Source organism: Pteronotus mesoamericanus, unplaced genomic scaffold, assembly GCF_021234165.1.
Source record: "Pteronotus mesoamericanus isolate MK-2021 breed Mesoamerican mustached bat unplaced genomic scaffold, CSHL_Meso_final scaffold_137, whole genome shotgun sequence".
Classification (NCBI taxonomy): domain Eukaryota; kingdom Metazoa; phylum Chordata; class Mammalia; order Chiroptera; family Mormoopidae; genus Pteronotus; species Pteronotus mesoamericanus.
In genome coordinates, this window is record NW_026555306.1 from 5,230,337 (window position 1) to 5,257,266 (window position 26,930).

Here is a 26,930-nt window from a genome sequence, read left to right on the forward strand (position 1 = left end):
GAGAGCGTTGGGGTGTTTCTGGTCCCACGCATAAGGCGGAGCCAACGGTCCGGCCTCCCAATAGGGTCGCTGGAATCCAAGAACCCTCCTGGAGTGGCGAAAGGAGCGCAGGCCCAGTGGCCAATGAGAAGTGCCTGGAGCAAAGGGGGCGGAGAAAGGAGCCCCGCCCCCGGGTGGGCTTTGATAAGCGCTCGCCGAAAGATAGCGGCGGGGGGTTTCGGCGATGGCGGTGCGCTGGGGTATCGTGTCGGCCGGCCTTATCGCCAACGACTTCACGATCGTGCTACGGACGCTGCCTCACTCCGAGCACCAGGTCCGCGCTCGCTCCGGAGTCCTGGGGAAGGGCCGGCGGGGGCCCGGGACTCCTGGGTCTGAGGTGGGAGGGAGTTAGGGTTCCAGGCTTCCGAGGCCCCAAGGCAGTGAAACAACCTCTAATTCCCTCCTCACTCCTTTCTCCACTTCTGTCTTGTAACCGCGAGCTCCGTGAAGTTTGGGAGACTCTTGCTGTGAAGAGTAGAAATTTAGCTAGCAGGGGTTTAATAATTGCTTGCCCAGATGTCTCCTTCCCAGAGCCCGAGTGTCCAGCCTCCGCTCACCTCCTCCCCTAGGATCAAAGTGTGATCTGTAATTTCTCCTTTCCCGGGGCCTTCTCCGTTATCTCTTCCCATCCACAAGTCTTTCACGCTTGACTCAGGTGGTGGCAGTAGCGGCCCGCGACCTGAGCCGGGCGAAGGAGTTTGCACGGAAACATGACATCCCCAAGGCCTATGGGTCGTACGAGGAACTGGCCAAGGACCCGAACGTGGGTGAGTGACGCGGACCCGCAGGGGCCGCCGAGATGCTGCCTCCAGGTGTTCCATAGGAGGTGCAAGGCTCCGCGGCGGGATGGGCTTCTAACGCCTGCTGGGAGGCAGAGCTGTAGGCTAGAGAGAGGGGAAGCGAGCGGGAAACATCAGTTGGCTGCCCCTCGCGCGCCCCCTACCGGGGGCCTGGCCTGCAACCCAGGCTTGTGCGCTGCCTGGGAATAGAACTGGCTCGTTCGCAGGCCGGCACTCAACCCACAGAACCATACCAGCCAGGGTGGGTCTTGAATTTCTTAAGGGAGTTGGTTCAGGCTTTAACTATACCCTGTGGCCATGGCTTTGTGTTCCAGAGTGGCCTGGCTGGAGAGGCAGGACAGTGTAGTTGCATTTTGAACCTGGCTCTGGAGTTGAGCTGCCTGAATTGATGTGTTTCTTGTCTGCTTGCCCCTCTCGGTTTTCCTATTTTTTTCATTACTTATTTTTTCTGTATTTTTTCCATTTCTATTTATACCCCCATACCCTCTTTCACTTACATGCAGTTTCCATATATAATCCTCACCCCAGGACAAGCTTATTGATTTTACAGAAAGTGGAAGGGAGGGAGAGAAACATCTATGGGTTGCCTCTTGCATGTGCCTCAACCCCAATGGGGGATGGAACCCGCAACCCAGGCACGTGCACTGGCCAGGAATCCAACCCAAGACCTTTCTGTATATGGGATGATGCTCCAACCAACTGAGCTAGACTAGCCAGGGCTCCTTTTTTATTTTTTAAGATTTTATTTACTTATTTTTAGAGAGAGAGGAAGGCAGAGAGAAAGAGAGGGAGAGAAGTATTGATGTATGAGTTAAAACATCAATCAGTTGCCTCTCACACGCCCCCCAAGCGGGGACCTGGCCCACCACCCAGGCATGTGCCTTGACTGGGTTTCAAACAGGCAACCTTTCAGTTTGTGGGATGACACTCAGCCCCTGAGCCACACCAGTCAAGGCCAGGGCTTCTTATTTTTAAAACGGGCAAAATAATAGTATCTCCCTCATGGTTGTGTGAGGATTAAATGATTTAATGTAATTTTAGAGGCCTAGAAATGATCTGAGAAGAGAGCGATGGTAGCAAGTGGTTAGCTCCTTCATCATGGGAGACTAGGATTTGACTTGGGACTTGGCCCAGGCTGGGGGGACCCAGGGTCCTCAGATGCTGGAAGCAAGGCTTGGAGGGCTTCTGATCTCTTGACTTCCTTCCTCCCACCCTAGAGGTGGCCTACATTGGCACCCAGCACCCCCAGCACAAAGCCGCAGTGTTGATGTGCCTGGCAGCGGGCAAGGCCGTCCTGTGCGAGAAGCCCATGGGCGTGACCGCCACGGAAGTGCGTGAGATGGTTGCCGAGGCCCGATCCCGAGGCCTCTTCCTTATGGAGGTAAGGGTGGAGGGGCCCTTTCAACATCCAGCATAGCACTTGTTGCCATTACTAGCCATGGTTACTGGTGGACATTTTTGGAGGGACCCAAGGGAAGGGTTTGCCAGGAGTTAAGATGACTACCAAATGAACTGCGGGTAGGTGTGTTGGCCAGGAGGTAGTTTGAGCTATGCCATGGGATCCACCTGGGAGACTTTGCTGGCCCTCAGCATACGTGGCCGCTGGAAGGGTCCTTTGTCAGAGTCTCAGAAAAAGATACCAGCAGCGAGAGTGGCTGCGAGCTCCATTTTGGTGGATATCCAGGCACAGAGTTCAGAAGGACCGAGGAACACCCTACCGACCCTCAAGTCAAGCATCCTTTGTTTTTGCCCTTATCAGACATGAATACCTATACAGGCCTTTGGGCATCTTGCAGATTGGTAGTAATTGAAATGGCTGCCAAGCCCTGATTGGCGTGGCTCAGTTGGTTGAGTGCTGTCCTGCAAAACAAAGGGTTGCCAGTTCAATTCCCAGTCAGGACATATGCCTGGGTTGCAGGCCAGGTCCCTGGATGGGGGTGAGAGAGGCAGCCAATTGATGTTTCTCCCATACATCAATGTTTCCCTCCCTCTCCTTCTCCCTTCCCCTCTCTCTAAAAATAAATAGCTGGGATGAGGGACGTATAAGGGGACTAAATGGTAATGAAAAAAATACAGTAAAGATTATATGTTTAGCCCTGGCTGGTGTGGCTCAGTGGATTGAGTGCCAGCCTGCGAACCAAAGGGTCGCTGGTTCGATTCCCAGTCAGACGACATGCCTGGCTTGCGGGCCAGGTCCCCAGTACTGGGCTCATGAGAGGCAACCACACATTGATGTTTCCTCTCTTTCTCTCTCCTTCCTCTCTCTAAAAATAAATACAATCTTTTAAAAAAATTAGTTATTTTAAATAAATAAGTAAATAAATAAACTCCTTTTTTAAAAAAGGCTGCCAAAAGGCAATGAATAGCACCAGAAATTAAGATGGCCACCACGGGGCCCCTAGAAGCTGTTCTCCTGTTAAGGAGTATCATGGTCTTTTTTTTTTTTTTTTTGTAAATATATTTTTATCTATCAAAGAATTTTTATTTTTGAAAGATTTTATTTATTTATTTTGAGAGAGAGGGGGAGGGAGAGAAACATCAATGTGTGGTTGCCTCTCGCGCACCCGCTATGGGAACCTGGCCCGCAACTCAGGCGTGTGCCCTGACTGGGAGCCGGACCTATGACCCTTTGGTTTGCAGGCCGGCATTCTAGCCACTGAGCCACACCAGCTGGAGCGTATCATAGCCTTTATACCTGGCCGTAGGTTTGAACCGTAGTAGCTCTAGCTGCCTCTTACTTGCCCGTGTCCTATCTAACCATCATACATATGCCTAATATTGCTGAGCCACCCAGCCTATAAAGTTCTGTATGCCCAAGAAGTAGATCGCCAAGATTTATTATGGTTACTCAGTGCCTTCTAGTTCTCACTGTGCCGGTCGGTGCCAGTATTCTGTGAGTTTATTGTTTCCTCATTTTTTATTGGCACTTAATGTGTTTCACATCTATTTCTAGGAGCAGGGGACTCGTAATGTAGAAGTCACAGGTCAGTTTTCAAGGAGTTCACTGAAATGGGCGATCCCAAGACTCAGGTGCATGAACAACTGACGATGTAGACCTGGGCAGGTGACAGCCCAGAGGCCCCAGCCCAGACTGTGGGACAGGCAAGGCAGTTTCCTGCTGGTAGGGACTGACCTGAGCCTTAAAGGAAAAGTACATTGCATGGGTAAAAAGGCCAGAGCAGGGAAGCAGAACTAAGACTTAAAATAAGAATGGGCAGATTTCATGTATTTACCGTGAACTTGATCTTGGATAGGTCAAGGTTTCTGGCTTTAGAATCAGAGAACTCTAGGCTCCAGTTCTTAGTTCTGTGACCTTGGGCAAGTAATTGGACTCAGCTGAGCTTCCGTTTTCGCGTGTTTGAAATGGACATCATAATGGCTACCTGGCAGGGACGCTGGGAGGGCTCATTATGCAGGAGCTGGACGGTGTCTTGTGCCCAGGACATACCCGACCAGGGGGAGCTGATATAAGGCCATGGGGAGCGATAGAAGGGGGTCAGCTCTAGGACAAGCCAGGATCCCTCTGGGGCCCTGTGAGGACGGGCTGCAGGGGACGGGCTGAGAGTGATAGTTTGCTGGGGCTGCCATAACAGATGCCACCACAGATCAGGGGCTTAAACAGCAGAGATTTTTCTCACACTTCTAGAAGCTAGAAGTGTGAGATATAGGTGTCAGCAGAGTTGGTTTCTCCTGAGGCCTCTGTCTTTGGCCTGGGGACAGCTCCTGTGGATGTGTGTGTCCTCATCTGTCTCTCTTTTTTTATAGAGAGAGAGGGGAAGGGAGGGAAAAAGAAAGGGAGAGAAACATCACTGTGTTGATCAGTTGCCTCTTATAGGCCCCCCACTGGAGACCTGGCCTGCAACCCAGACATGTGCCCTGACTGGGTATTGAACCAATGACCCTGTGGTTCATAATCTGGCTTTCAGTCCACTGAGCCACACTAGCTAGGGCTCCTCATCTCTTCTTATAAGGACACTAGTCCTATTGGATTAGGACCCACCCTAATGACCTCATTTAACTTAATTAACTCTTTATAATTACCTCTGTAAAACCCTATCACCAGATACACTCATACTGGGGGTTAGGACCTCAACATGAATTTAGTGTGGACCAAATTCAGCCCCTAACATCGGGAGACTGGGGTAATGATGCAGATGAGAAAGGACAAGGCCGGAGTTGGGGACATGGGTGTATAGAGGAGGAGAGAGGGCAGAGCATTGGCCAGGACACAACTTAGGCTGTGGCTGCGCAGACCAGTGGGCTGCAGAAGGAAGGGGGCGAGGTCTTGTTGGGAGACTGGGGAGCAGTGGGGACGCCCTCGAGAAGGGAGCTCCAGAAGGGACAATTGGTCGGTTACTCCTGACCCCTTTCCTCCCCTTTCCTGTCCTGCTTCCTTCCCTCTGCGGTCTGCAGGCCATCTGGACCCGCTTCTTTCCTGCCGTAGAGGCTCTGAGGTCTGCTGTGGCCCAGGGAACTCTGGGGGACCTTCGAGTGGCTCGGGCCGAATTTGGGAAGGACCTCACCCACGTACCGCGGGCTGTAGACTGGGCCCAGGCGGGCGGCGGCCTGCTGGACATTGGCATCTACTGCATACAGTTCATCTCCATGGTCTTTGGTGGGCAGAAGCCAGAGAAGATTTCGGCCATGGGAAGGCGCCATGAAACAGGTATGGTCTATTCAAGACTATATTCTGGCGATAAGAGTGATCCTCTCCTACTGGGTGCACTGACCTGGGAGTAAGTCTCATAGCCTGTGAAAAGTAAGCCACACAGCTGGGGAGACTTCCTGCAGGAAGTCAGAGAAGATCTGTGTATGGGCAGGCTCTGTATTGGGACCTTGCTGTGTGATCTTAGTCAAGGAACTCAACCTCTTTGCATCTTAATTAGTTACTTACTGGTAAAATGGCAATAATAGGGCTGTCACAAGAAATTAGCCCTGGCTGGTGTGGCTCAGTGGATTGAGTCCCGGCCTGCGAACCAAAACGTTGCCGGTTCAATTCCCCATCAGGGCACATGCCTGGGTTGCTGGCCAGATCCCCAGTTAGGAGCACGTAAGAGGCAACAGATCCATGTATCTCTTACACATTGATGTTCTCTCCCTCTCTCCTTTCCTTTCTCTCTCTCTAAAGATAATTAAATAAAAGCTTTAAAAAAAATACAAAAAAAAAAGAAAGAAAGAAAGGCCTGACTGGTGTGCCTCAGTGGGTTGGGCATTGTCCTGCAAACTGAAAGGTTGTGGGTTTGATTCCCAGCCAGGGCACATGCCTGGGTTGCAGGCCAGGCCCCTAGCTGGGGGCTTGCAAGAGATGTTTCTCTCCCTCTTTTTCCTCCCATCCCCTCTCTCTAAAATTAAATAAATAAAATCTGTTTTGAAAGAGAGAGAGAGAAAGGGAGGGACGGAGGGATGGGCCCTGGCCAGGTAGCTCAACTGGTTAAAGCATCGTCCTGATATGCCAAGGTTGTGGGTTTGATCCCCAGTCAGGGCACATATAAGAATCAACCAATAACTGCATAAATAAGTGGAACAACAAATTGATGTTTCTCCGCCCCCCCTGCCCCCCGCTTCCTCTCTCAAATACGTACATCCATACATTTTATTCTGGTGCCTTAGACCACTTGGCCATCCTGACAAGCTCCATACATACATACATACATTTTCAAAAAGAAGTTAACGAAGTAACTGTTGAGGCAAATTAAGCCTCAACAGGATTAAGGATTATTATTTTTTGAAGTTGTCTCAGTTAGCCTTTGCAGCACAGCAAGCTACCCCAGAACTTAGTGACCTCAGACAACAATCACTTATTAACAATTCATCAATCATGTGGGTTGACAGTGTGGGCTGGGCTCAGCTTCGGTGGCCCTTCTGCTGGTCTCAGTCAGGCAGCGGCCATCAGCCAGCAGTGCCACTGGAGCTGGACAGTCGAGGATGGCCTCAGTTACGTCTTACAGGTGTTGGCTGTTGTCTCCTCTAGGGAGCCTGGTTCCCCGCCACATGGCGTTTCCAGCTGGCTAGCTCGGGCTCATTCACATCCTGGGCACAGGATTCTGGGTGCAGCAAAAAGAAGGCGGGCCCCAAGTGTTTGCTAACTGTTCCATGGGCCAGAGCCAGCTCAGACTTCAGAGGTGGTCAAATAGACCCTACCTCTGGATGGAAGGAGCTACAAAGGCATATTACAAAGGGGCATTCATTGGGAAATAAGAGGATTTGCTGTGGCCATCTTTGCAAATAGTACCACAGAAGGCAGCGAATAACCAGGAAAAGAAAGCTTGGGGTGAAGGTCACCATTTAGAAAGCTGTCTGAGTCTACTATCAGGCCGAGTTCTAGACTAAATAGTAGCTCTAACAACAGCTCCCATCTATTAAGGGCTTTCCTCTGCAATATGGTTATTATAGTAATGATCTCCCCGAGGCAGGTATGTTACGATTGTCCGCATTTTACAGATGAGCACACCGAGGTGCAGAGAGGTGAAGTCCCTTGTCTGTGCTCACATAGTGGATCCAAAGTAAGACCTTGGCCTTTCCTGAAACCAAAGAGAACTGGGTCATTAGGTTCTGCCAGCCAGTGTGTGCCCAGGGTGTTCTAGAACCAGGCTAGTACTTTACTCTATTTCATTTTTAATTAATGCTCATCTCTCTGTTATTGTGGTCTAAAAAGACTTCTTAGTGCTTGATGCATTTTACATCATTTAATGTAGCACTTACATTAAAATTTGCCTCTGAGGCAAGTTCTATTATTATCCTCAATTTAGAGATGAGGAGATGGATTCTCACACGCCTATGCAACACGTTATTTATAGAGGAAGAAATGAAAGCTCAGAGAGACAAAGTCTCTTTAATATTTTTTTAGAATTTTTTGTTTGTGTATTTTGGTAACAGCTTACTGAAATAACTCACATACCATACAATTTATTCATTTAAAGTGCATAATTCCATGGCCTTAGTGTATTCACCAAATTATACACTTATCACAATAATCAATTTTAGAATATCTTCATTACTGAAAAACAAAAAAGACCTAATTCTCCCAAGCCCCTGACCCGTAAGTAACCACTGAGCTACTTTCTGGCTCCCTGTGTTTGCCAAGTATTGGACCTTTCACACAAATGGAATCCCACAATATATAGCCCTTCGTATCTGACTTACTCACTTAGCGTGGGTGTTTTCAGTTTCGTCCACGTGGAGGCGCGTGCCAGCGCTTCATCCTTCTTCACTGCTGCCTAAGAGATGAGCTCTCTGCCCGAGGTTCCACACGTAGGACCTATGACCAGGCTTGCCCCTGTCCGGCCTCTCCCCAGGTGTGGACGACACCGTCACTGTGCTACTCCAGTACCCGGGAGGGGTCCACGGTAGCTTCACGTGCAGCATCACTGCTAAGCTCTGCAATGTGGCCTACGTGAGCGGCACCAAGGGCATGGCCCAGGTGAGGCGCCCCCAGCCAAGCCGGGATGGGCCCAAGTGCGGGGAACCCTGGCCCCCAGCAGCAGGTGTGGGCCAGATGCGGCTGTTGGTCCTAGGTATGGGCTAAACCAGTCTTTTTCCCACACTGTTGTTAAGGAATCCACCCTCAGCCACCAGGCCATGGAATGGGGTTTGGACTTCCAGGCCACTTCCTGAGGGTGAACCTATGTGTCTGTCAAAAATCCTCAGGCCCCAGGAGACCCCAGTTCTTACCAACCTTTCTGAGAGAGCAGTGGCGACCTTTAGAATTGCTTCCGGGACAGGAGCTATGCGTCACCAAAGAGCGGCCTGAGTGAGCTCCCTCTGGCCAGGTGATTGGAAAGAAGTCCTAGTCTTAGCAGAAGAATGTGGACCTTGCCCAGGCCGCATCTTTGTATTTTCCATGTTGGCTGACACTTGGGTATGGGAATAGTTTAGGCTTTCCAGGGCTCTGGAGCTAAAAAAAAGAAAGACAAAAACATAAAAAATGTCTGCTCAGTGCTGGATTGTCCCCAGGGGGAGATGGGAAGATAAGCACGCTGTCCTTGCCAGGCCCGTGCATCATCCACGCATCATCCGTGCTTCCGGTAGGGAGGGATTTGCTCCCAGGCCTGCACAGACAGGCTTGTGATGTGACGGCTGTGCTGCCAACGAACAAACCCCCTCCAACCAGGGTTGGGAGGCTCCAAACCCCCTAAGGATGGGGGGCCGCCAGCCCTTAACCACTGGGTGAGAGAGGAAACCTCCTGAGCAACATCGGGCGGGAGCCCCAGAGCCCCCGTGGTGACTGGTGCCAGCAGTTAGGGCCACCTCTTACCTCCCACCAGATCCTCGACCCCTGCTGGTGTCCAACAGAACTGGTGGTAAAGGGAGAGCATAAGGAGTTCCCGCTGCCCTCGACCCCAAACAAGGAGTTCAACTTTACAAACGGAATGGGCATGGTTTATGAGGCCAGGCATGTGCGGGAGTGCCTGCGAAAGGGTAAGGGGGACTGAGGCGTGGAGGGGGTGGGGGTGGCAGGGCAAGCCTGGTAAGGGAGGTGGGACCCTCCCCCACCTCAGCACTCAAGCAGCTGTTTAGAACTACATCTCCCAGGACCCCCTGGGACACCCTTTGCCTGATCGATGTATTACTGTATCTCATAGGATTCTGGGAACTGTAGTTCTTTTGGTCTCGGGTGTGACAAGGAGGCCCCTAACTGTCCTCTCCCCCAGGCCTGAAGGAAAGTCCTGTGATTCCCCTGGCAGAAAGCGAGCTCCTGGCTGACATCCTTGAGGAGGTGAGGAAGGCCATTGGAATCACCTTCCCCCAAGACAAACACTGATGTAAGCCCTAAATAAAGACAGACATGGCTCCCACAGAGATATTGGCGGTGGCGGTTTGGTGGGAGCTGGAGAAAGCCCACCATCTTAGGGGTCACTAGAGAGTAAATTTGGTGAAAGGAGGTGGGGAGGGGGAAGAAGGCGGGGGTAGGACCATGTTTTCCACAAGCTCCTGGAGCAAGCACCTGTCGGCAGGTCCCCAGGTGGCCTATGTGGCCTTGGACAGGATATAGTGTGTGGGCAGGCGGTGTCACTAACCGCACTGACCCCTGCCTCTCTGCCATTGACTCCTCATCTGTAAAGGGGAGAGATAGTACAAACCACCCTCCAGTAAGGATTAAGTGGGATTTTATATGAACAACCCATAGCACATAGTAGGTCCTCAACAGGTGTTTGCTGGTGGCCCTTCGCTTGAAGGTCAGGCCTTTCCCATATTGGACTCCAGAAGCTCCAGGCCTTTGTTAAGGTACAGAGAGTTCTTTCAACAGGAAAAAAGGGATTTGCCTTCACAAGTATTTCAATAGCCTTTTTAAGCAAAGCCTGGGTCATATGCCCCTCTGTGTAGCAGGTAAAGGCACTCAAATTGCCTGGAGTGTAGGAGCTATGAGGAGGTGCTTAGCCAATTAGGGTGAACTCTGTGCTCCAGGCAAGATCTAACTTTCATGTTTTCAATAGTAGTGAGTATGGGTTAGGTTATACTGCAGTAAGAAACAACCCCCAAATCTCAGCATAACAAGGTTTTGTGTTTTTTTCTCACCCCTGTTATGTATTGGCTTGAGGATTCTGATTGGTATATGTCTGGGTCCTGGGCTGACAGAACCACTATAATCTGGAATCCAGCTAGTCACTGTGGCCAAGGAAAGAATGCCCTGGAAGTTCTTGTACCAACACTTAAATGAGCTGACACAGAAATGGCATACAAACCTCTTACGATTTCTTGGCCAAAACTAAGCACATGCATTCAATGAACCAGAGAGTCCAGTAAGTATAATTCTACCAGGTTCCAGAAGAGGAAGATTAATATATTGGGTTTATGACACTAATAACTCTCACTTTGAGCCCATAAGTAATTTGGTGGAAATTACAGAACATTGAGAGACTAGACAGCAATCAAAAGAGTTTTCTATTGCTTACTATTCTCAGTCCCCTAACACATCATTCGCCTACCACCACATTGGTTTCAGTCTTTTAACGGAGTGGCAGAGATAGCTAGATGTCCCCTAAGAAATCATTCACCAGTGAGAAGGAAGCTACACTGAACACATGGCTGCATAGGTAAAGCCTACATCTCCCTGGCTCCCTTGCAGCTAGTTACTCGCCGTGTGAATAGCTTCTGGCCAGTGAGACATGTGCAGCATCTGTTATGGCCTTTAAAGGTGGCCTCCCTTCCAACCTCTCCCTCCCTGCTACTGGAGTAGGGTGCAATGTTGGGCACTGGCGTGACATCTTACACTGTGAGGTAGAAGCCATGTATTGTGGATGGTGGAGCCAAAAGCCAGAAGGATAGAAGAAAGACATCACTGTGGAGCTAGGCATGCCCCAAGATCTGCAGGCTGAATTGGCAAACTGGAGACCCAGGAGAGCTGGTATCTAGTTCCAGTCCAAACCTGAAGGCCTGAGTACCAGGAACGCTCATGGTGTACGTCTCATCTGAAGGCCAGCAGCTCAAGACCCAGAAAGAGCTGATGTTTCAGACTGAGTGTGAAGGAAGGAACCTGATGTCCTGGTTCTAAAGCTGGCGGACAGAAAGAACTCTTTCTCACTCAGAGTAGGGTCGGCTTTTCTGTTTTATTCGGGCCTTCGACAGGTTGGATGAGTCCCACCCACTTCAGGGAGTGCAATCTGCTTTACTCGGTCTACAGCTTTAAATGTTAACATGATCCAGAAACACCCAGATTAAGGTTCGAGCAAATATCTGGGCACCCCGTGGCCCAGACAAGTTGACACATAAAATTAACCATTACGGTTCCTGACACTGGAGCATTACTTGCTGTAAATATCACTTGGGGTTGCATAGTCTTAGACTGGTACATGAGAGGGAAATAAATTTCTGTGTTCTTCAAACCAATTTTATTACCTTTTGCTAAAGCAGCTGAATTGGTGTGGCACCTTGTATTTTCCAAAGCTGTCTCCTGTCTCCACTCACTTCCCCTTCCCTTGAAATGGGCGGATGCCTCGCTGTGGCCATTGGATCACAGCGGAAGTGATGCCGCATGACCTCTGAGGTGAGGTCAGGAAAAGCACTGCAATTCCTTGTGAGCTGAAATACTTGAAATCTTCAGCCATCAGGCAAGGAGGTCAGCTTCCCGGGATCCACCAAGCTGTGAGGGAGCCCAGTCTATCCCATGCAAAGAAATCACGTGGAAAGCCGTGAGGCTCCAGGAAAATAGATGTTTAATTTTGTCCCAATCAAACCCCAGCTAAGCCTTTCCCAATGCCATGACTCACAGGCCTATGAAAGATAATAAAATGATGGTTGTTTGAAACCACTAAAGTTTGCCAAGCCAGGTAGCTCAGTTGGTTAGAGCATTGTCATGATAAGCCAAGCTTTCGGGTTTGATCCCTGATCAGGACATATACGAGAGTCAGCCAATCAATGCATAAATAAGTGGACCAACAAATCCACGTTTCTCTCCACGCCCCCCCCCCAAAATCAGTAAATAAGAAAAAAAAAGAAAATACCAAAAAATAAAAAATCACTAAACTTTGGGCTGATTGCTTAACATGGCAATAGCTAACCAGGAAAACTGGTGTCATAACTTTTACAATGTGAGAACAATTCATTGTCTCACATTGAATAAGATGTCTAACCAGCCCTGGCTGGTGGGGCTCAGTGGATTGAGCACCAGCCAGCAAATCAAAAAGTCACTTGTTTGATTCCCTGTCAGGGCACATGCCTGGGTTGTGGGCCACGTCCCCAGTTGGGGGCACGTGAGAAGCAAGCGATTGATGTTTCCCTCTCTCCTGCCCCTTCCCCTTTCTCTAAAAATAAATAAAATCTTTTTAAAAAAATCTCTCAGGAAGTTTCCTTCAGGATGTCGGTGGGGACAGCTGTCATCTGAAGGCTTGACTGGGGTTGGAGCATGCGCTTCCAAAGTAGTTCACTCACGTGGCTGGAGGACTTGGTTCTGAGACCCGAGTTTCTCCAAGGCTGTTGGCAGAAGTGTCCTCAGCATGGCAGCTGCTTCCTCTAACAGTGAGTGAGTCACGAGAAAGCAAGGAAGAGTTGCAGTGACAAAGGGAGAGTGAAAGAGGAAGGGGAACATGAATGTGTGAGGAGACATCAATCAGTTGTTTCTCACATGCCCCCAGTTGGGGACCAGGCCCACAACCCAAGCATGTACCCTGACCAGGAATCAAACTGGCGGCCTTTGGGTTCACAGGCTGGTGCTCAATCCATTGAGCCATCCCAGCCAGGGCCAGAGTGAATTTTAATGACCTAATTTCAAAGTTACACCCTGTCCTTACCACAATACCCTCTTAGTCACAGTGGTCAGCCCTACTCAGCGGGGGAGGGACAAGAGTACCCGCAGGTGAAAGTCGGTGGAACCTGTGCTGGAGGTGCGCACCACAGTTTCGATATAGCATCTTTATTATTGTAGACAACTTTGACCTCAGAATTTTCTAAAGAGTCTTCTTCCCTCTACTCACCAGCTGCACTGTTTAAAGATCTGTGACTGTGTTAAAAACCCTTTCTTCTGTCTCTGCTACTGAGGCAGGGGGAGGGCTAATTCACGGGTTTCAAATAACAGCCACAGAAACAGCCAGCTTCAAACATCATAGGAAACATCATTTTGCCCTGGCCAGGTAACTCAGTTGATTACAGCATTGTCCTGCTAGGCCAAGGTTTGTGGGTTCGATCCCTGGTGAGGGCACATACAAGTATCAACCAATAAATAAGTGAAACAAGAGGACTTCCAGCCAAGATGGAGGCACAGGTAGATATGCTTTACCTCCTTGCACAACCAAAATAAGGGAAACAACAATTTTAGAAACAAAAAACAATGAGGACTGCCAGAAAAATCGAACTGTATGGAAGTCTGACAACCAAGGAGTTAAAGAAGAAACATTCATCCAGACTGGTAGGAGGGGCCGAGATGGGCAGCGGGGTGGAGAGGACGCGCGGCGAGGCGGCAGCTGGCGGACTGTGCTGGTGAGGCGGTGGCTGGCAGACCGGGCAGTCTCACATTTGCATGCGGATAAACTGGGAGGAACAGCTGGGGAGTGAGACAGATCACACAGTCCAGGGTTCCAGTGTGGGAAAGGGAAAAAGTCTCAAAACCTCTGGCTATAAACTTCTGTGGGGGTTGTGGCGGCGGGAGAAACTCCCAGCCTCTGAGGAGAGTGTGTTGGAGAGATCCACAGGGTCCTAGAACATATACAAACCCATCCACCTGGGAATCAGCACTAAAAGGGCCCAATTTGCTTGTGGGTAGTGGAGGAAGTGACTGAAAGCCAGTAAGAGCTGAGCAACTGTCATTGTTCCCTCTCGGATTTCTCCCCTACATACAGTGTCCTGGGTTGCCCAACTCTGGCAAATATCTAAGGCTCCGCCCCTTCCAATGTAACAGGTGCACTGAGACAAAGAAATGTGGCCCAAATGAAAGAACAGATCAAAGCTCCAAAAATAGAACTAAGCGATGAAGAGACAGCCAACCTATCAGACACACAGTTCAAAACACTGGTAATCAGGATGCTCACAGAATTGGTTGAGTATGGTTGCAAAATGGAGGAAAAAGTGAAGGCTATGCAAAATGAAATAAAGAAAAATGGGGAACCAACAGTAAAGGGAAGGAAACCGTGAATCAAATCAAAAATTTGGAGCAGAAGGAAGAGATGAACCCTCAACCAGAACAGAATGAAGAAACAAGAATTTAAAAAAATGAGGAGAGGCTTAGGAACCTCTGGTACAACATTAAACGTCCCAACATCCAAATCATAGGGGTGCCAGAAGGTGAAAGGGAAGAAGAAGAAATTGAAAACTTATTTGAAAAAAATAATGAAGGAGAATTTCCCCAATCTGGAGAAGGAATTAGACTTCCAGGAGATCCAGGAAGCTCAGAGAGTCCCAAAGAAGTTGGAGCCAAGGAAGCACACACCAAGGCACATCATAATAACATTACCCAAGATTAAAGATAAGAAGGGAATCTTAAAAACAGCAAGAGAAAGGAGACAGTTATGTACAAAGGAGTTCCCTTAAGACTACCAACTGATTTCTCGAAAGAAACCTTGCAGGCAGGAAGGGGCTGGAAAGAAGTATTCAGTGTCAAGACTTCCATCCAAGATTACTCTATCCAGCAAAGCTATCACTTAGAGGGGAAGGGCAGATAAAGTGCTTCCCAGATAAGGTTAAGTTCAAGGAGTTCATCATTACCAAGTCCTTATATGAAATGTTAAAGGGACTTATCTAAGAAAAAGATGATAAAAAACTATGAACAGAAAATGACAACAAACAACTATCCAAAACTGAACCTAAAGAAAACAAAAACAAAAACAGAAACAAACTAAGCAAACTACTAGAACAGGAACAGACTCACAGAAATGGAGATGAGAGGGGGTGGGGAGGGGGAAAGATACAAGGAATAAACAGCATAAATAGTAGGTACAAAATAGACAGGGGGAGGTTAAGAATAGTATAGGAAATGGAGAAGCCAAAGAACTTACATGTATGACCCATGGACATGAACTAAGGGCGGGGAGAGTGTTGGAGGTGGGGTGCAGTGGGGAGGGGAATTAAGGGGAGAAAAAAATGAGACAACTGTAATAGCCTAATCAATAAACTATATATTAAAGAAAGTGAAACAAGCCGATATTTCTCCCTTCCTCTCTCTAAAATTAATCAATATAAATTAAAAATAGGAAACATCATTTCTCCCAAAGACATGCTTTTATTTAAAAAAAATATATATTTTTTTTAAATAGAAATAGGGGGAAGGAGGGAGAAAGAGAGGGAGAGAAACATGGATCAGTTGCCTTTCACACACCCCCAACCAGGGGCCTGACTGGGAATTGAACCAGTGACCTTTTGGTTCAGAGACTGTGTCCAATGAGCCACACCAATCAGGGGAAGTCATGCTTTCTTACCTGTAGAGAAACTCTTTTCTAAAATCATGAAGTGTCGGAAATTCTATCAGTAAACAAAACATCCAAATCTTGCCTGTCTAAGCCGTTTGATACAGAGTAGCAGCCTTGATTTCCAACCCAGGTGTACAGTTTCAAGGGGTTTCTGGGTGACCTGGCGCTCCTGGCACTGAAACTGCATTCATCTTCCAGTTTCTAAGGGTGCAGGACCCCAGTTCTTTTTCACAGTCCACATCTGATGACGACCCTGCTTTGCTTTGAGCCTGTCATCTTGTCGTCACCTAAATTCCACCCTTCCTCCAAGTTCTGTAATAACTCTACCTTCTCCTTCTTTGCCAAGATGCTCCATGGTTTCTCTTTTGTAGGCACCATCATTGCAATGCGCCCAATAAACTTTACTATCAGACTAGTTCCTGCTGATGCTAGGCTGATGGACAGGAGCACTTCCAATCTTCAAGTGCCATGGCTCCCGGCCACCTCCGGGACATAGATCCCTTCTCGTATATGCCCAAACCCTTCGTCGTCTGACCCCAACCGGTTTTTCTAATCCGAGCTCTCTTTTCGTATTTCTTTTTAAAAGGAGATATAATAATTCCACATAGTAAAGTGCATGGTTCAATATGTATGGTTCTTGTGTGTACAGTTCAATAAATTTTTATTTTTATTCATTTTTAGAGAGAGAGGAAAAAGAAAACACCCCAAAACATCCATTTGTTGTTCCGCTTATTTACGCATTCATTGGCTGCTTCTTGCATGTGCCCTGACCAGAGATCAAACCGCAGCCTTGGCATTTGGGGACCATGCTCTAACCAACTGAACTACCTGGCCAAGGACAATGAACTTTAAATATCGCAGAGGCAGGCAGTCACCACCCAGATCAAGATTTCGCACATTTCGGGTACCCATGGAGCTTCTCATGACCCCACCCTGTACACATCCTGCCAGTGTATCACTACAGATTAGTTTTGCCACTTTCAAACTTAAGACATTCCTTTTATTTTCACACAAACACCCATAAACACTCATAGGGGTTAGTCGTCGGGAGACGTCCTGCCTCAAAGAATGCGGTTTTTGGCCTCCGCTGTTCCTCTCTGCTGTACATGTACAGAAGATGATTCTTCTGCCCTGGGAGAGTTCACGCACCCTGCAAGCTTCTGAAAATACTGCAATGGAGGAACGAACGAATGAATGAATGAAAGCTACAGCTGCGATAGAATGGGTGGCCAGTGGCACGGCGCCACGACCGACTCCTAAAGGGCAGTGTTGATTGGACGATCAGGCGACGAGGGGCGAGGCGAGTGCTGCCCGAGGCAGGTGCGGCGCCGTAAGCCTCTGGCCCTGCGGGGCAGAGGCCCACGGTGGCCATTTTGCGGGGCGGTCACGTGAGTGCACGCACGCTCAGCGGGACGCTCACGTGACTGGGGGCGTGCTGCAGCCGCCTGGGCAGACCCGGCGAAAGGCGGCGGCGGGAGCGGCAGTGATGGACGGGTCCGGGGAGCAACCCAGAGACGGGGGTGAGGCGGGAGGCAGACGGGTGGGTGGAGGGCGATCCCCTCGCCGGCCAGCCCCACGATCTCGCCTGCCGGTCTCGGGGCGTGTGATCTCCCAGCACTCGGGGTCAGAAACTACCGGATCGGGTGCTGCCAGCCAGCCTCCAGCCCCCTCCTTCCCCGAGATTCCCCGGCTCTCTGTCCTCCGCACCCCGATCCCTTCCTGGCTGGCGCTCTGGGACCCCCGAGAAGCTGGAGACCCAGAATTCAAGCCCCCGGGCAAGCCCGGGCTTGTCGCCGGCACCACTTCCTGGTGGGAGGGGCGGGTCTCCCCTCTGTCCCCTCAGGCCGGGATGCTTAAGTGTTCCTGGAGCTTCCTTTCCCGGAAGACGGTAGGATACAGGCCTAGGCTCCCCGCCTCTTTCTCCATCAGGGACTCAAGTTATCTGGGCCCCCAGTCACTTCGTCTACTAGAGACCCAGAAATTTAGGGTCCCCTAGCATTGTCCTCCATCAGGGGTCAGGAATCACCCCAGTTCCCCTAGGACCCATGAGTCCAGGCACCTCTTCCCTCCTTTCTCCTCTAGGGCCCACCAGCTCTGAGCAGATCATGAAGACAGGGGCCCTTTTACTTCAGGGGTGAGTGCGAGGTCTGATTATTGCAGAGCAGATTTGAGGAGTGACCCCCCCATTCTGATTCTGCACCACCCTCCCCTCCATTCCCACTCTAGTTTCATCCGGGATCGAGCAGGGAGAATTGGGGGAGACACACCCGAGCTGGCCCTGGAGCCCAGGGTGACCCCGGACGCATCCACCAAGAAGCTGAGCGATTGTCTCAAGCGCATTGGAGATGAACTGGACAGTAACGTGGAGCTGCAGAGGTGTGCCCACCGCCCCCCAACCCCGCCCGGGGCCCAGGAGGACCAGCCCCCAACCCCCTCTTTCCTTAGGAGCATTGAGCCCAGGCCCACGGCCCCCGTTTCCCTCAGACCCAGGGGTCCAGGGTCCCACCACTCAACTCAGGAACTCTGACTCCGCCCTCCCCTCTCCCCTTGGACCTTGAAACCCTCCTTCAGCAAATCATTTTCTCCACTTTCCAGAGTGTCATCTTGTCCCTTCCCCCCCACGATGGCCTCTTGTTTTGTATTTTCAGCATGTCTTGGGCCTCAGTTTTCTTACCTTTGGTATGGGGTGAACGCCAGACTTCCCACACTCTGCCTGACCCTCCCTCCCCCCAGCACTGGCCTCCCCCCTCTCCTGCAGGATGATCTCAGCCGTGGACACAAACTCCCCCCGCGAGGTCTTTTTCCGAGTGGCATCCGAAATGTTTTCTGACGGCAACTTCAACTGGGGCCGGGTTGTCGCCCTCTTCTACTTTGCCAGCAAACTGGTGCTCAAGGTGGGCAGCTGCAGGGTGGGGAGCCCAGGGGGGGGTCCCCTCAAACCTACAGGGACCCAGGAGTTGTGAGATTAACGCGGGTGGCGGCCCAGAGGGACCAGAAAGAGATGGCTGTGAGCTGGTGGTTTGCTCCTTCGTTCATTTATTCATTCAACAGACATTTATTGGGCCTCTTATGTGCCAGGCCTGTACTCCACACCTGGGGCACAGCAATGAACAAAGTCTGCTAGGTCCCTGCTCTCAGAGAGCCCACCTCAAAGAACGAGCTCTGAGAGCAGTAAGCTAGGGTGATGTGATTGTGCACAGTGATCAGGAAAGGCCTCTAAGAGGACGTGGCGTTAAAGCCAAAGTTGGAATGACAAGCAAGATGCAGTGATATATAAGGACTGGGGCGAAGGTATCGGGTAGAGGGTACAGCAGGTGCAAAGGCCCTGAGCTAAGACCAAGCCTGGTGGGTCCAGGGCACTGCGGAGGCCCACGTGGTTACAACAGAGTGAGGAGGGGGAGAGGGGAGGGGATGAGGGCAGGGGATGAGGGCGGGTTGCGAGGGGTCTCTGGACCCCTGGGGAGACGTCAGCTTTACTCCGAGTGCAGCGGAGCGATTGGCTGTTTTTAAACAGGAGAGTGAGGTGACCTGATTTAGACATTTAAAATATTACTCTAGCAAGTGTGGCAAAATGCTAATCGTAGAATCTAGGTGGCTGATGTATGGTGGTTCACTGTGAAATTACTTTAACTTCTCTGTCTGAAGACTCTCATGATAAACTTGGGGGAGGGGAAGCCCGACAAATTGTTCTGGTCATTATGGGTAGGACAAGGGCTTTGGGGGCACAAGGGCAAAAGCTGGGAAGCTGGCGAGCGGCACCTATCATAGTCCCTGTGAACAGCCACTCACCTGGACCCGGGTGGTAGCACTGAAGGTGGCGAAGTAGGTTTCTTGACGTCTTTGCAAGCCTGAGCTAGTGGGGGTTGAACTCCGGAAGTGACGGGGACAGCCGTCACGGTGATGGCAGGGGTGACGGGGCTGCGCTACAGCTGGGCACCGCAGGCGGGGGAGCAGCCAGGGAGCCAGGGAGGGCGTTTGGAGGGGGCCTCGGGGATGGAGAGCAGGTGGTGTCTATGGAAGGTGTCAAGCCTTACCTGGCCTGGAGGTCAGAAGCACCTTTTCTTGAGAAGTGACCTTCGACCTGAGCTCTGAGCGATGAATGAAAGTTCCTGCCGCAGAGGCCCCTGCAGGCTGAAGAATCAGCGTGCGCGCCTCGGGCCTCAGGGCAGGGGGAAGCGTTGGATGGGAATGGAGATAGGAGAGCAGGCCCCGAGGCACAGAAGAGCAGCCACAAATGGGGTTGCTGTGAGTCAAAGCCTTTTCACACAGGCCTTTCTGCGGGCCAAGCTATTATCTATGCCTTTTGCTTTATCCCAAGGGTGCTGGGGAGCCATGGGAAGTTTGGGAGCAGGGTGGTTGACAGTGACATGGTCAGGTTTACAATGTAGGAAGCTCATTCAGACTGGAAGCAGAGAAGAGACCGCAGGGGTGCGGGGGCGGGGGACAAGGAGTTGAGGAGGGAGGCTTGGGGACAAGGTTGGGTCCAAGGCCACCCCGCCCTCCACAGGCCCTATGCACCAGAGTGCCTGAGCTCATCAAGACCATCATGGGCTGGACACTGGACTTCCTTCGAGAGCGGCTGCTGGGCTGGATCCAGGACCAGGGTGGTTGGGTGAGGCCCCCAACTCTTCCCCCACTTCTCGGGGACCCCCGGGCCTTCCTGAGCCCTCCGCAGTGGCACGCCCCCCCAACCCCGTACCCATTTTCAGCTCAGGGCATGTGGTTTGTAATGCGTTTCCTCATGTGTCTAATCAACCCTGATTCATCTGGTACCTGCTGACCTTTTTGTGACTCCTGACCTCCCAGTGACCCTTGACCTGACTAGTACCTTAGGCCTCCCTGGCGCCTCCACTTCCCCGGAATCCCTCAAGTTCTTTGATAATTCTTTGACCCCAACTACTCAGTACCTGTTCGTCTTGGGCTCTTGTCCCTACGCATGCCTTCTGACCTCTCCCTGTCCCTTCATGTACTGGTCTGTGGCCGAATCTCTGAAGTGACTGATGTCCTTGTCCCCAGGACGGTCTCCTCTCCTACTTTGGGACACCCACGTGGCAGACGCTGACCATCTTCGTGGCGGGAGTGCTCACTGCCTCACTAACCATCTGGAAGAACATGGGCTGAGGCCACCAGCTGCCTTGGACTATGTCTTTTCTGAATAAATTACAGCATTTTTCCAGGAGGGGTGGGGTTGGGGGCCAGGGGCCTTTTTCTTACTTTTGTAATTATTGGGGGTGGGATGGGAAGGAGTGGTTCCGGGGGGGCGGCAATAAACCTCTTTCGGGCCACATTTCCCAAGTCTGAGTCACTGGGCCTCCTCCCTGCCTGTCACGAGAGACCAGGCCGCACGTGCTGACGCATCGTTTTCTGAGGGTGCCCACTGCCTTCTGTGGGTTAGTGATGAGTTAGGTTATGGCCCTACCTTCCAGGATCTTGCAGTCCTGACGGGAACGGGGTGATCACATGTATTACAACTTAGGGTGTAGACCAGGAAGAGGAGCCGTGGGGGTGGGGGTGGGGCAGAGAACCAGGAAACAGGGTACAGAGCAGGCCTCCTGGGCCTGGAAGCTTCCACCATATGGAAAGTTGCAGATGGAACTGGGGGGCAGGGGGAGGAGGGGAGCCAGCTGGACCTTGGGAAACCTGGAAAGCTACTGGAGGCGGGAAGGTTGAGAGGAGGCTACGACAAGAAGGTCCGAGGCGGAAGACCAGGCCCAAACCTACGTTGGGGGCCACAGCTGCAGACTGACAGGCTTGAGGGGGAGGGAGAAGCCGCTGGAGGAGGAGGAGCTCTGGAGTCTGGCCCAGTCACGGGGTGGGGCGCTCCCGAGAGCAGCCGGCCTCTGGGAAGGTGGCGGGAGCCCTGGGAGATTTATACACGAGGGGGATTCAGAGGGCATCTGAATGAGATCCCTCAGTCACAGAGTCCCTTGGCCCTTTCTGCGGGTTCTCTGTCTCTTTCTAGGTGTCTGTCCCCTTGGCTGTCTGTCTCTGTTCCTCTCTGTCTTCTGTACCAGTCTCTCTGGGTCTTGCCCTCCACTGTGCCCCAGGATCTCCCTGCAACTGCAAGGTCTGTGCTCAGGTCAGCTTTGTCGCACTTCTTCCTGTTCTACCTGTGAGCACTTTCTTCCACAGGTGGGGCCGCCTGAGGCTAAAGGTCTTCAGGCTGAGGTATGAGATCTGGTCAATGTGTAACTCAGGCCCCACTGGGGCAGCGGCCCCTCCCCCATGGACAGTTCCCAGAGACGCCAAGTCACGAGAGAGATGTCAGCCAGATAAGATGGCAGTGAGGGGAGGCTGAGTCACCGTCTGGAGAGAAGGGACAGTATGGGCACAGGCAACAGCCCAAGGGAACTAAAAAGACAGCTTGGAGACAAAGCTCATGCCAGGCCACCCTATGGGGCAGCGGCCAGACTTGGGTCAGAGACAGCTAGGCCTGTCCCCCGTTCCGGCCACGCTGCAGCCTGCCCACCAGGAGATGAGATCAGTGACTGGCCCCGCCCCGCCTCCTGCGGGAGCCCCTTCCTGAGCTGAGTTCAGCGTGACTCAGCACTGCTGCTGCCTGGCCTCGGCCCAGACACCAGAGGAGGACCCCAGACGCCAGCCTGGCCGGCGTTTCCCTGGTCAGGGGCCACCCTGCCTAGGCTGCTTGGTCTACCTCCACTTGCAAAGCAGGCCCTGACCTCTCCCCGGGTCCCCCAACCTGCTGGCAGCCTCCAGCAGGGTCAAGTTCCGGTCCTTTCCCCCGACAACGACAGCGCTCTCCTTGAAGGCCGAGTCCCTGGTGTGAGCCAGGGGCAGCTCTGCCTCCAGGACCCCAGCCTGGCCCTTGCACGGTTTTAAATGTACCTTGATAGTAGACAGACAGCCCAACCACAGACCCCCAGAATCCAGGGCTTCTCTTTGTTACTTAGAAGAAGCATGTGCCCTGGCTGGGTAGCTCAGTTGGTTAGAGCCACGTCTGCACAGGCCAATGTTGTGGGTTCCACCCCCGGTCAGGGCACATACAAGAATTGACCCGTGAGTGCAATAAATGTGTGGAACAACATGTTAATGTCAGAAACATTCAAGCCTGTCGAAAATATCTGTGAGTTTATTTGAGCCAAACTTATGACAATTGTAGGGAAGTGAAATCTCAACAGATTGAGAAAGTGCTCCCAAAATGGCAGTTTTGCACACTATTTTATACTTTACAATCGAAAGAGAAGGCATAAGGGGGCTACATGAACTCCACTGGTGATAGATTAGGGAGGTGAGAAAAAACAGCCATGAAAACTTCGGGATTGGGTGAAAGGTAAAATGATAAGACAGGTGCTTTTTTTCTTTAATTTAAAGATTTTATTTATCTTAGAGGGGAAGAGAGGGAGAGAACATCTATCGGTTGCCTCTCATACACACCCCAACTGGCACTGAACCTACAACACAACCTTGTGCCATGACCAGGAAATTGAACCGATGACCCTCCGCTTTGTGGGAGCAAGCCCAACCAACTGAGCCACACCGATCAGAGGGACACGTACTTCTTTTATATCCGCGAGTATGAGGTAATTAACAATCAACAAGTAACAATAACAACAATGAGAGGACTTGTGGTTTCTGCTTTGGTGTCCCGGTTGTAACCCCGGGGTTTGGAAAAAGGAAATTACCTGACATTCCAAAGGTATGTTATCATAGATTCAAAAAGTCAACAGACAGGGTCAATGAAGGTAAAAAGACTGGCCTTGGTCGGGGAAGATTCTAGTCTAGGGCAATGACTGCCAACCATGACCTGCTTTTAGTTAATAAGTTTTAATTTCAGACCATCCTATGTGGTTACCTTAGGTCTCTGAGTTCGTAAAGCCACCACGCAGGCGTCCCCTGAGCTGGTCAGGTGTCGTGTGTGGCGCCGTTTTGTCCACAAACAGATCAATGTTTCTGTTTCTCTTTCTCTGTCTCTCAAATCAATTTTTTTAAAAAAGTGATAAAAGAAAAGAAGGAGCACGTGGCAGGCAAGGCAAGGACAACTTCAGACAGACTGCTTTAGAGCCAAGAAGAATTCCCAGCATCTCTGGCTGCCTTGAAAACAGTCTCCAGGAAATGCAGCCTCAGAGAGACCCCAAAGATCCTGAAGCATTTCACCCCTCCCCAGCTCAGCCTCTAGAAAAACAATGGACCCCTGAAATAGCCCCAGGGTACTCCAAAGGGTCCCAGACTGTTTCTCAAGGGCTCTCCAAGACCCCCTACCTTTGAAAAAAGCCCATACTAGGCTCCCCAAAAGATCGTTCTCCCCAACTCCTGGGGGTAAGGCCTCAGGCTCTAGAACAACTGCCCTTTCAATATTGCAGAGCACCTCAAGGGCCTAAAGACCTCCTCCAGAAACTTTCCAGAAAAATAGGAATTCCATCGTGAACATTACGGCTACAAAAAGTAGCAGCACCACCTTGGAGCAAACTTCAGGGTTCCCCTTTAACCTATCTTCCAGATCCCCAAGGTGCCTGAAGGACCATCTCACTGTCCCGAAAACTTTCCAATGATCTGGGGACCCCTCAACGCCCAAAGCAAATCCCAATAATTTGAAGGCCTGGGCACCTCTAAGGAACCCCATAGAACTCCAGAGGAGTCCATGCTCGCACAGACAACCCCAGAATCCAGCCAAACTTCCTGACACATTCCTAGGATCACAGAATCATTTTCCAGGGCTCCCGGTGTCCCCATTAATCTTCCACCTACGAGAGAGCCCTCCCCCCCAGGACACCGTATCTACCCGCCCGCGCCGTCAGCACCAGACCCTTGCAAGTTCCCCCTTCATCCCCCCAACTAATTCCCCATTTCACAACAGCTTCCAGCTACAGCGCGTGACTTCCCCACCTCCACAGTGGGGGTCTGGGACGTCTTTTGCTCTGGATTGGTCACTCGTAGCCACAGGCTCCACCTCCCGCCGCCGAGGATTGGCCAATTGCTCCCTCTGACGGCGCCACCTCCAGTGGCTCTGAAAGCTATAAAAGAAGACGCCTTGGCCGTGCATTACACAGTGCCCTCGGCGGTCCTGGGATCTGTCTCTTGCTTCAACAGGGTTTGGACGGAACAGACCTAGGGACGCCCTTTCTTTCCAACTACCTTCCATCCTCTTTTCTATTCACCACCTTCGAAACCATCTCAGCCATCCTCAGCCTCTGAGACCAACCGACGCCGTTTTCTTGACTTTAATTCTTCACTGCCGAGCAACCATGAGCTCCCAGATTCGTCAGAATTATTCCTCTGAGGTGGAAGCCGCCGTCAACCGCCTGGCCAACTTGCATCTGGGGGCCTCCTACACCTACCTCTCTCTGGTAAGGGTCCCCAGGATGACCCAGGACCGAGTGCCCAACAACTGCGCACATCTGGCCTTCTGGGCGCGCGTTGGTCTTTGTCTTGCTGGGTAGCCAGATGGGCGGAGCCTGCACTCCAGACCTCGCCTCCGCTAACCCATATTTCTGCCATCTCTTCCCACAGGGCTTCTATTTCGACCGTGACGATGTGGCTCTGCACGGCGTGGGCCACTTCTTCCGAGAGTTGGCCGAGGAGAAGCGTGAGGGCTCTGAGCGTCTCTTAAAGCTGCAAAACCAGCGCGGTGGCCGCATTCTTCTCCAGGACGTGGCGGTAAATAGTGTGTGGGCCTGCGGACTACATCTCCCAGCAGCCCCTGCGCCCCAGGCGCCTTTCCAGCCGCGGTTTAGGCACGGCGCGGGCTTCTGGGAGAGTTTCGGACCTGTTTGGGTCCTTGGTCGTGGCTGGAGGTGTAAGCACAGCTAGTAGTGAGTCCGCAGCGTGGGCCCCTGGGCCGTGTATTTGCAGGGGACTGCGGATGACAGCCATCTCTTAGACCAGGCCTTTCTTCACCCCTGAAACTATTGGAGAATGTAGTTTTTAGTCTTTTGCGAGTTACGTGGCCAGTACTGAGCCTTCTCTGTCTCCTGTGTAGAAGCCTTCCAAAGATGACTGGGGTAAAACCCAGGACGCCATGGAAGCAGCCTTGGCCTTGGAGAAGAGTCTGAATCAGGCCCTTCTGGATCTGCATGCCCTGGGTTCTGCCCGCACAGATCCTCATGTAAGTGCTCCCTTTATCCAAGCTTACCCACCCTAAGGCCTTGCTGGAACTGAAGCTTATATATTCTGTGTCTTGGTCTCATTTGCGCAAATTTGCGTTCTTAATTTCATTTCCGAAATAGTCACGCTGTTACCTACAAGTGGCAGCATTTTCTCCTTCTTTCATTCAGCTCTGTGACTTCCTGGAGAATCACTTCCTGGATGAGGAGGTGAAACTCATCAAGAAGATGGGCGACCACCTGACTAACATCCGCAGGCTGGGCCCCCAGGCTGGGATGGGCGAGTATCTCTTCGAACGGCTCACCCTCAAGCACGACTAGGCAGCCTTTGGAGCCCAGAGGCCTTTGAGGGGCCCCTCTGCATTTCCCTGGCCTCTGGCTTTTGCCTGAGCCTCCCCCTGCAATCCCACCCTGGAACCCTGTCCCATGCATCGGACCAAATGGAAACAATAAAGCCTTTTGCAGCAGCTGGTGGTTTTGAGTGTGTGCTGTGGGAAATGAGGTGGGATCACGAGGCTGAGTGGATGGGCCTGGCAGAGAAAGAGGCGTTTGTGCGCCTGTGCTAAGGTGCGAGCTCCCCTGGGTTGTCACAGTAGTGGGTGCTGCTTGCCAGGCTAGGTGCCTAAGTTAGATGGTGGAGCCCCCGCTCCAGGGAGGGTCTAGTTGTGACCTGGGGCTGCTGGCTGGAAGCATATGCTGTGTGTCGGATGTGCCAAATTGAAGGGTCTGTTTCTAGTCAGGGAAGTCAAGGAGGATTACCAGCCCCCGTTTCATGGGTGAGTTGAGGCTGTTAGGATAGAAGTTGCCCATGGCAACCGGCAGGAAGGGGCAGATCTGACCTGCTCCAAAGGATAGTTTGCTCCCACTCCCCAAGGCCCCCAAATGGAGGAAACAGTCAAGTGATTGTGAGGCGCTGGGAGCACATGATGTGCCAGAGCTGAGCCAGGGGTTTGGGGCTGGCACAGAAACTGGGAAATACAACTTGGAGCCAAATCATCCAAAGAGGAACTGAAGAAGCTTGAGGATGGGTCCTAGTTACAAAACAAGTGTCAAAACTGACCTCTACCCTTCTATATTGCTAGAATTTTAAGAGGAAGAGGCTGCAGGACACCTCCTGTTTTGTCTGCTCAGCACCATGCTCCTGCTGCTGCCACCGCTCTTTGGTGGTGGGGACTGGGGATCCTGAGGGGGGAGAG

At 51.5% G+C, this 26,930-nt stretch overlaps 3 protein-coding genes across 3 annotated transcripts; all 3 read left to right on the forward strand.

Moving 5' to 3' along the window:
- The first annotated feature begins 216 nt into the window (after window positions 1-216).
- Window positions 217-9,622, forward strand: DHDH (dihydrodiol dehydrogenase). The gene is made up of 7 exons (XM_054588700.1): window positions 217-313; window positions 695-806; window positions 2,057-2,220; window positions 5,253-5,505; window positions 8,135-8,259; window positions 9,104-9,257; window positions 9,491-9,622. Exons 1-7 carry the CDS (start codon window positions 224-226, stop codon window positions 9,598-9,600), a joined length of 1,008 nt encoding a protein of 335 aa, XP_054444675.1. The 5' UTR covers window positions 217-223; the 3' UTR covers window positions 9,601-9,622.
- Window positions 9,623-17,111: 7,489 nt separating this feature from the next.
- Window positions 17,112-20,872, forward strand: BAX (BCL2 associated X, apoptosis regulator). Its single transcript, XM_054588703.1, has 6 exons — window positions 17,112-17,193; window positions 17,756-17,807; window positions 17,900-18,049; window positions 18,432-18,567; window positions 20,181-20,285; window positions 20,690-20,872. Exons 1-6 carry the CDS (start codon window positions 17,160-17,162, stop codon window positions 20,792-20,794), a joined length of 582 nt encoding a protein of 193 aa, XP_054444678.1. The 5' UTR covers window positions 17,112-17,159; the 3' UTR covers window positions 20,795-20,872.
- A 3,794-nt stretch (window positions 20,873-24,666) lies between these two features.
- LOC129082925 (ferritin light chain) lies at window positions 24,667-26,201 on the forward strand. Its single transcript, XM_054588705.1, has 4 exons — window positions 24,667-24,978; window positions 25,142-25,288; window positions 25,611-25,736; window positions 25,906-26,201. Exons 1-4 carry the CDS (start codon window positions 24,877-24,879, stop codon window positions 26,053-26,055), a joined length of 525 nt encoding a protein of 174 aa, XP_054444680.1. The 5' UTR covers window positions 24,667-24,876; the 3' UTR covers window positions 26,056-26,201.
- Window positions 26,202-26,930: the final 729 nt, after the last annotated feature.

Coding starts and splice junctions, on each gene's coding strand:
- LOC129082925 (XM_054588705.1), top strand. CDS start 24,877: ATGAGCTCCCAGATTCGTCAGAATTATTCCTCTGAGGTGGAAGCCGCC. Junction 25,289..25,610: donor TTCTTCTCCAGGACGTGGCG/GTAAATAGTGTG, acceptor TCTCCTGTGTAG/AAGCCTTCCAAAGATGACTG. Junction 25,737..25,905: donor CTGCCCGCACAGATCCTCAT/GTAAGTGCTCCC, acceptor TCTTTCATTCAG/CTCTGTGACTTCCTGGAGAA.
- DHDH (XM_054588700.1), top strand. CDS start 224: ATGGCGGTGCGCTGGGGTATCGTGTCGGCCGGCCTTATCGCCAACGAC. Junction 2,221..5,252: donor GAGGCCTCTTCCTTATGGAG/GTAAGGGTGGAG, acceptor TGCGGTCTGCAG/GCCATCTGGACCCGCTTCTT. Junction 8,260..9,103: donor GCACCAAGGGCATGGCCCAG/GTGAGGCGCCCC, acceptor ACCTCCCACCAG/ATCCTCGACCCCTGCTGGTG.
- BAX (XM_054588703.1), top strand. CDS start 17,160: ATGGACGGGTCCGGGGAGCAACCCAGAGACGGGG. Junction 17,194..17,755: donor GGAGCAACCCAGAGACGGGG/GTGAGGCGGGAG, acceptor TTTCTCCTCTAG/GGCCCACCAGCTCTGAGCAG. Junction 20,286..20,689: donor TCCAGGACCAGGGTGGTTGG/GTGAGGCCCCCA, acceptor CCTTGTCCCCAG/GACGGTCTCCTCTCCTACTT.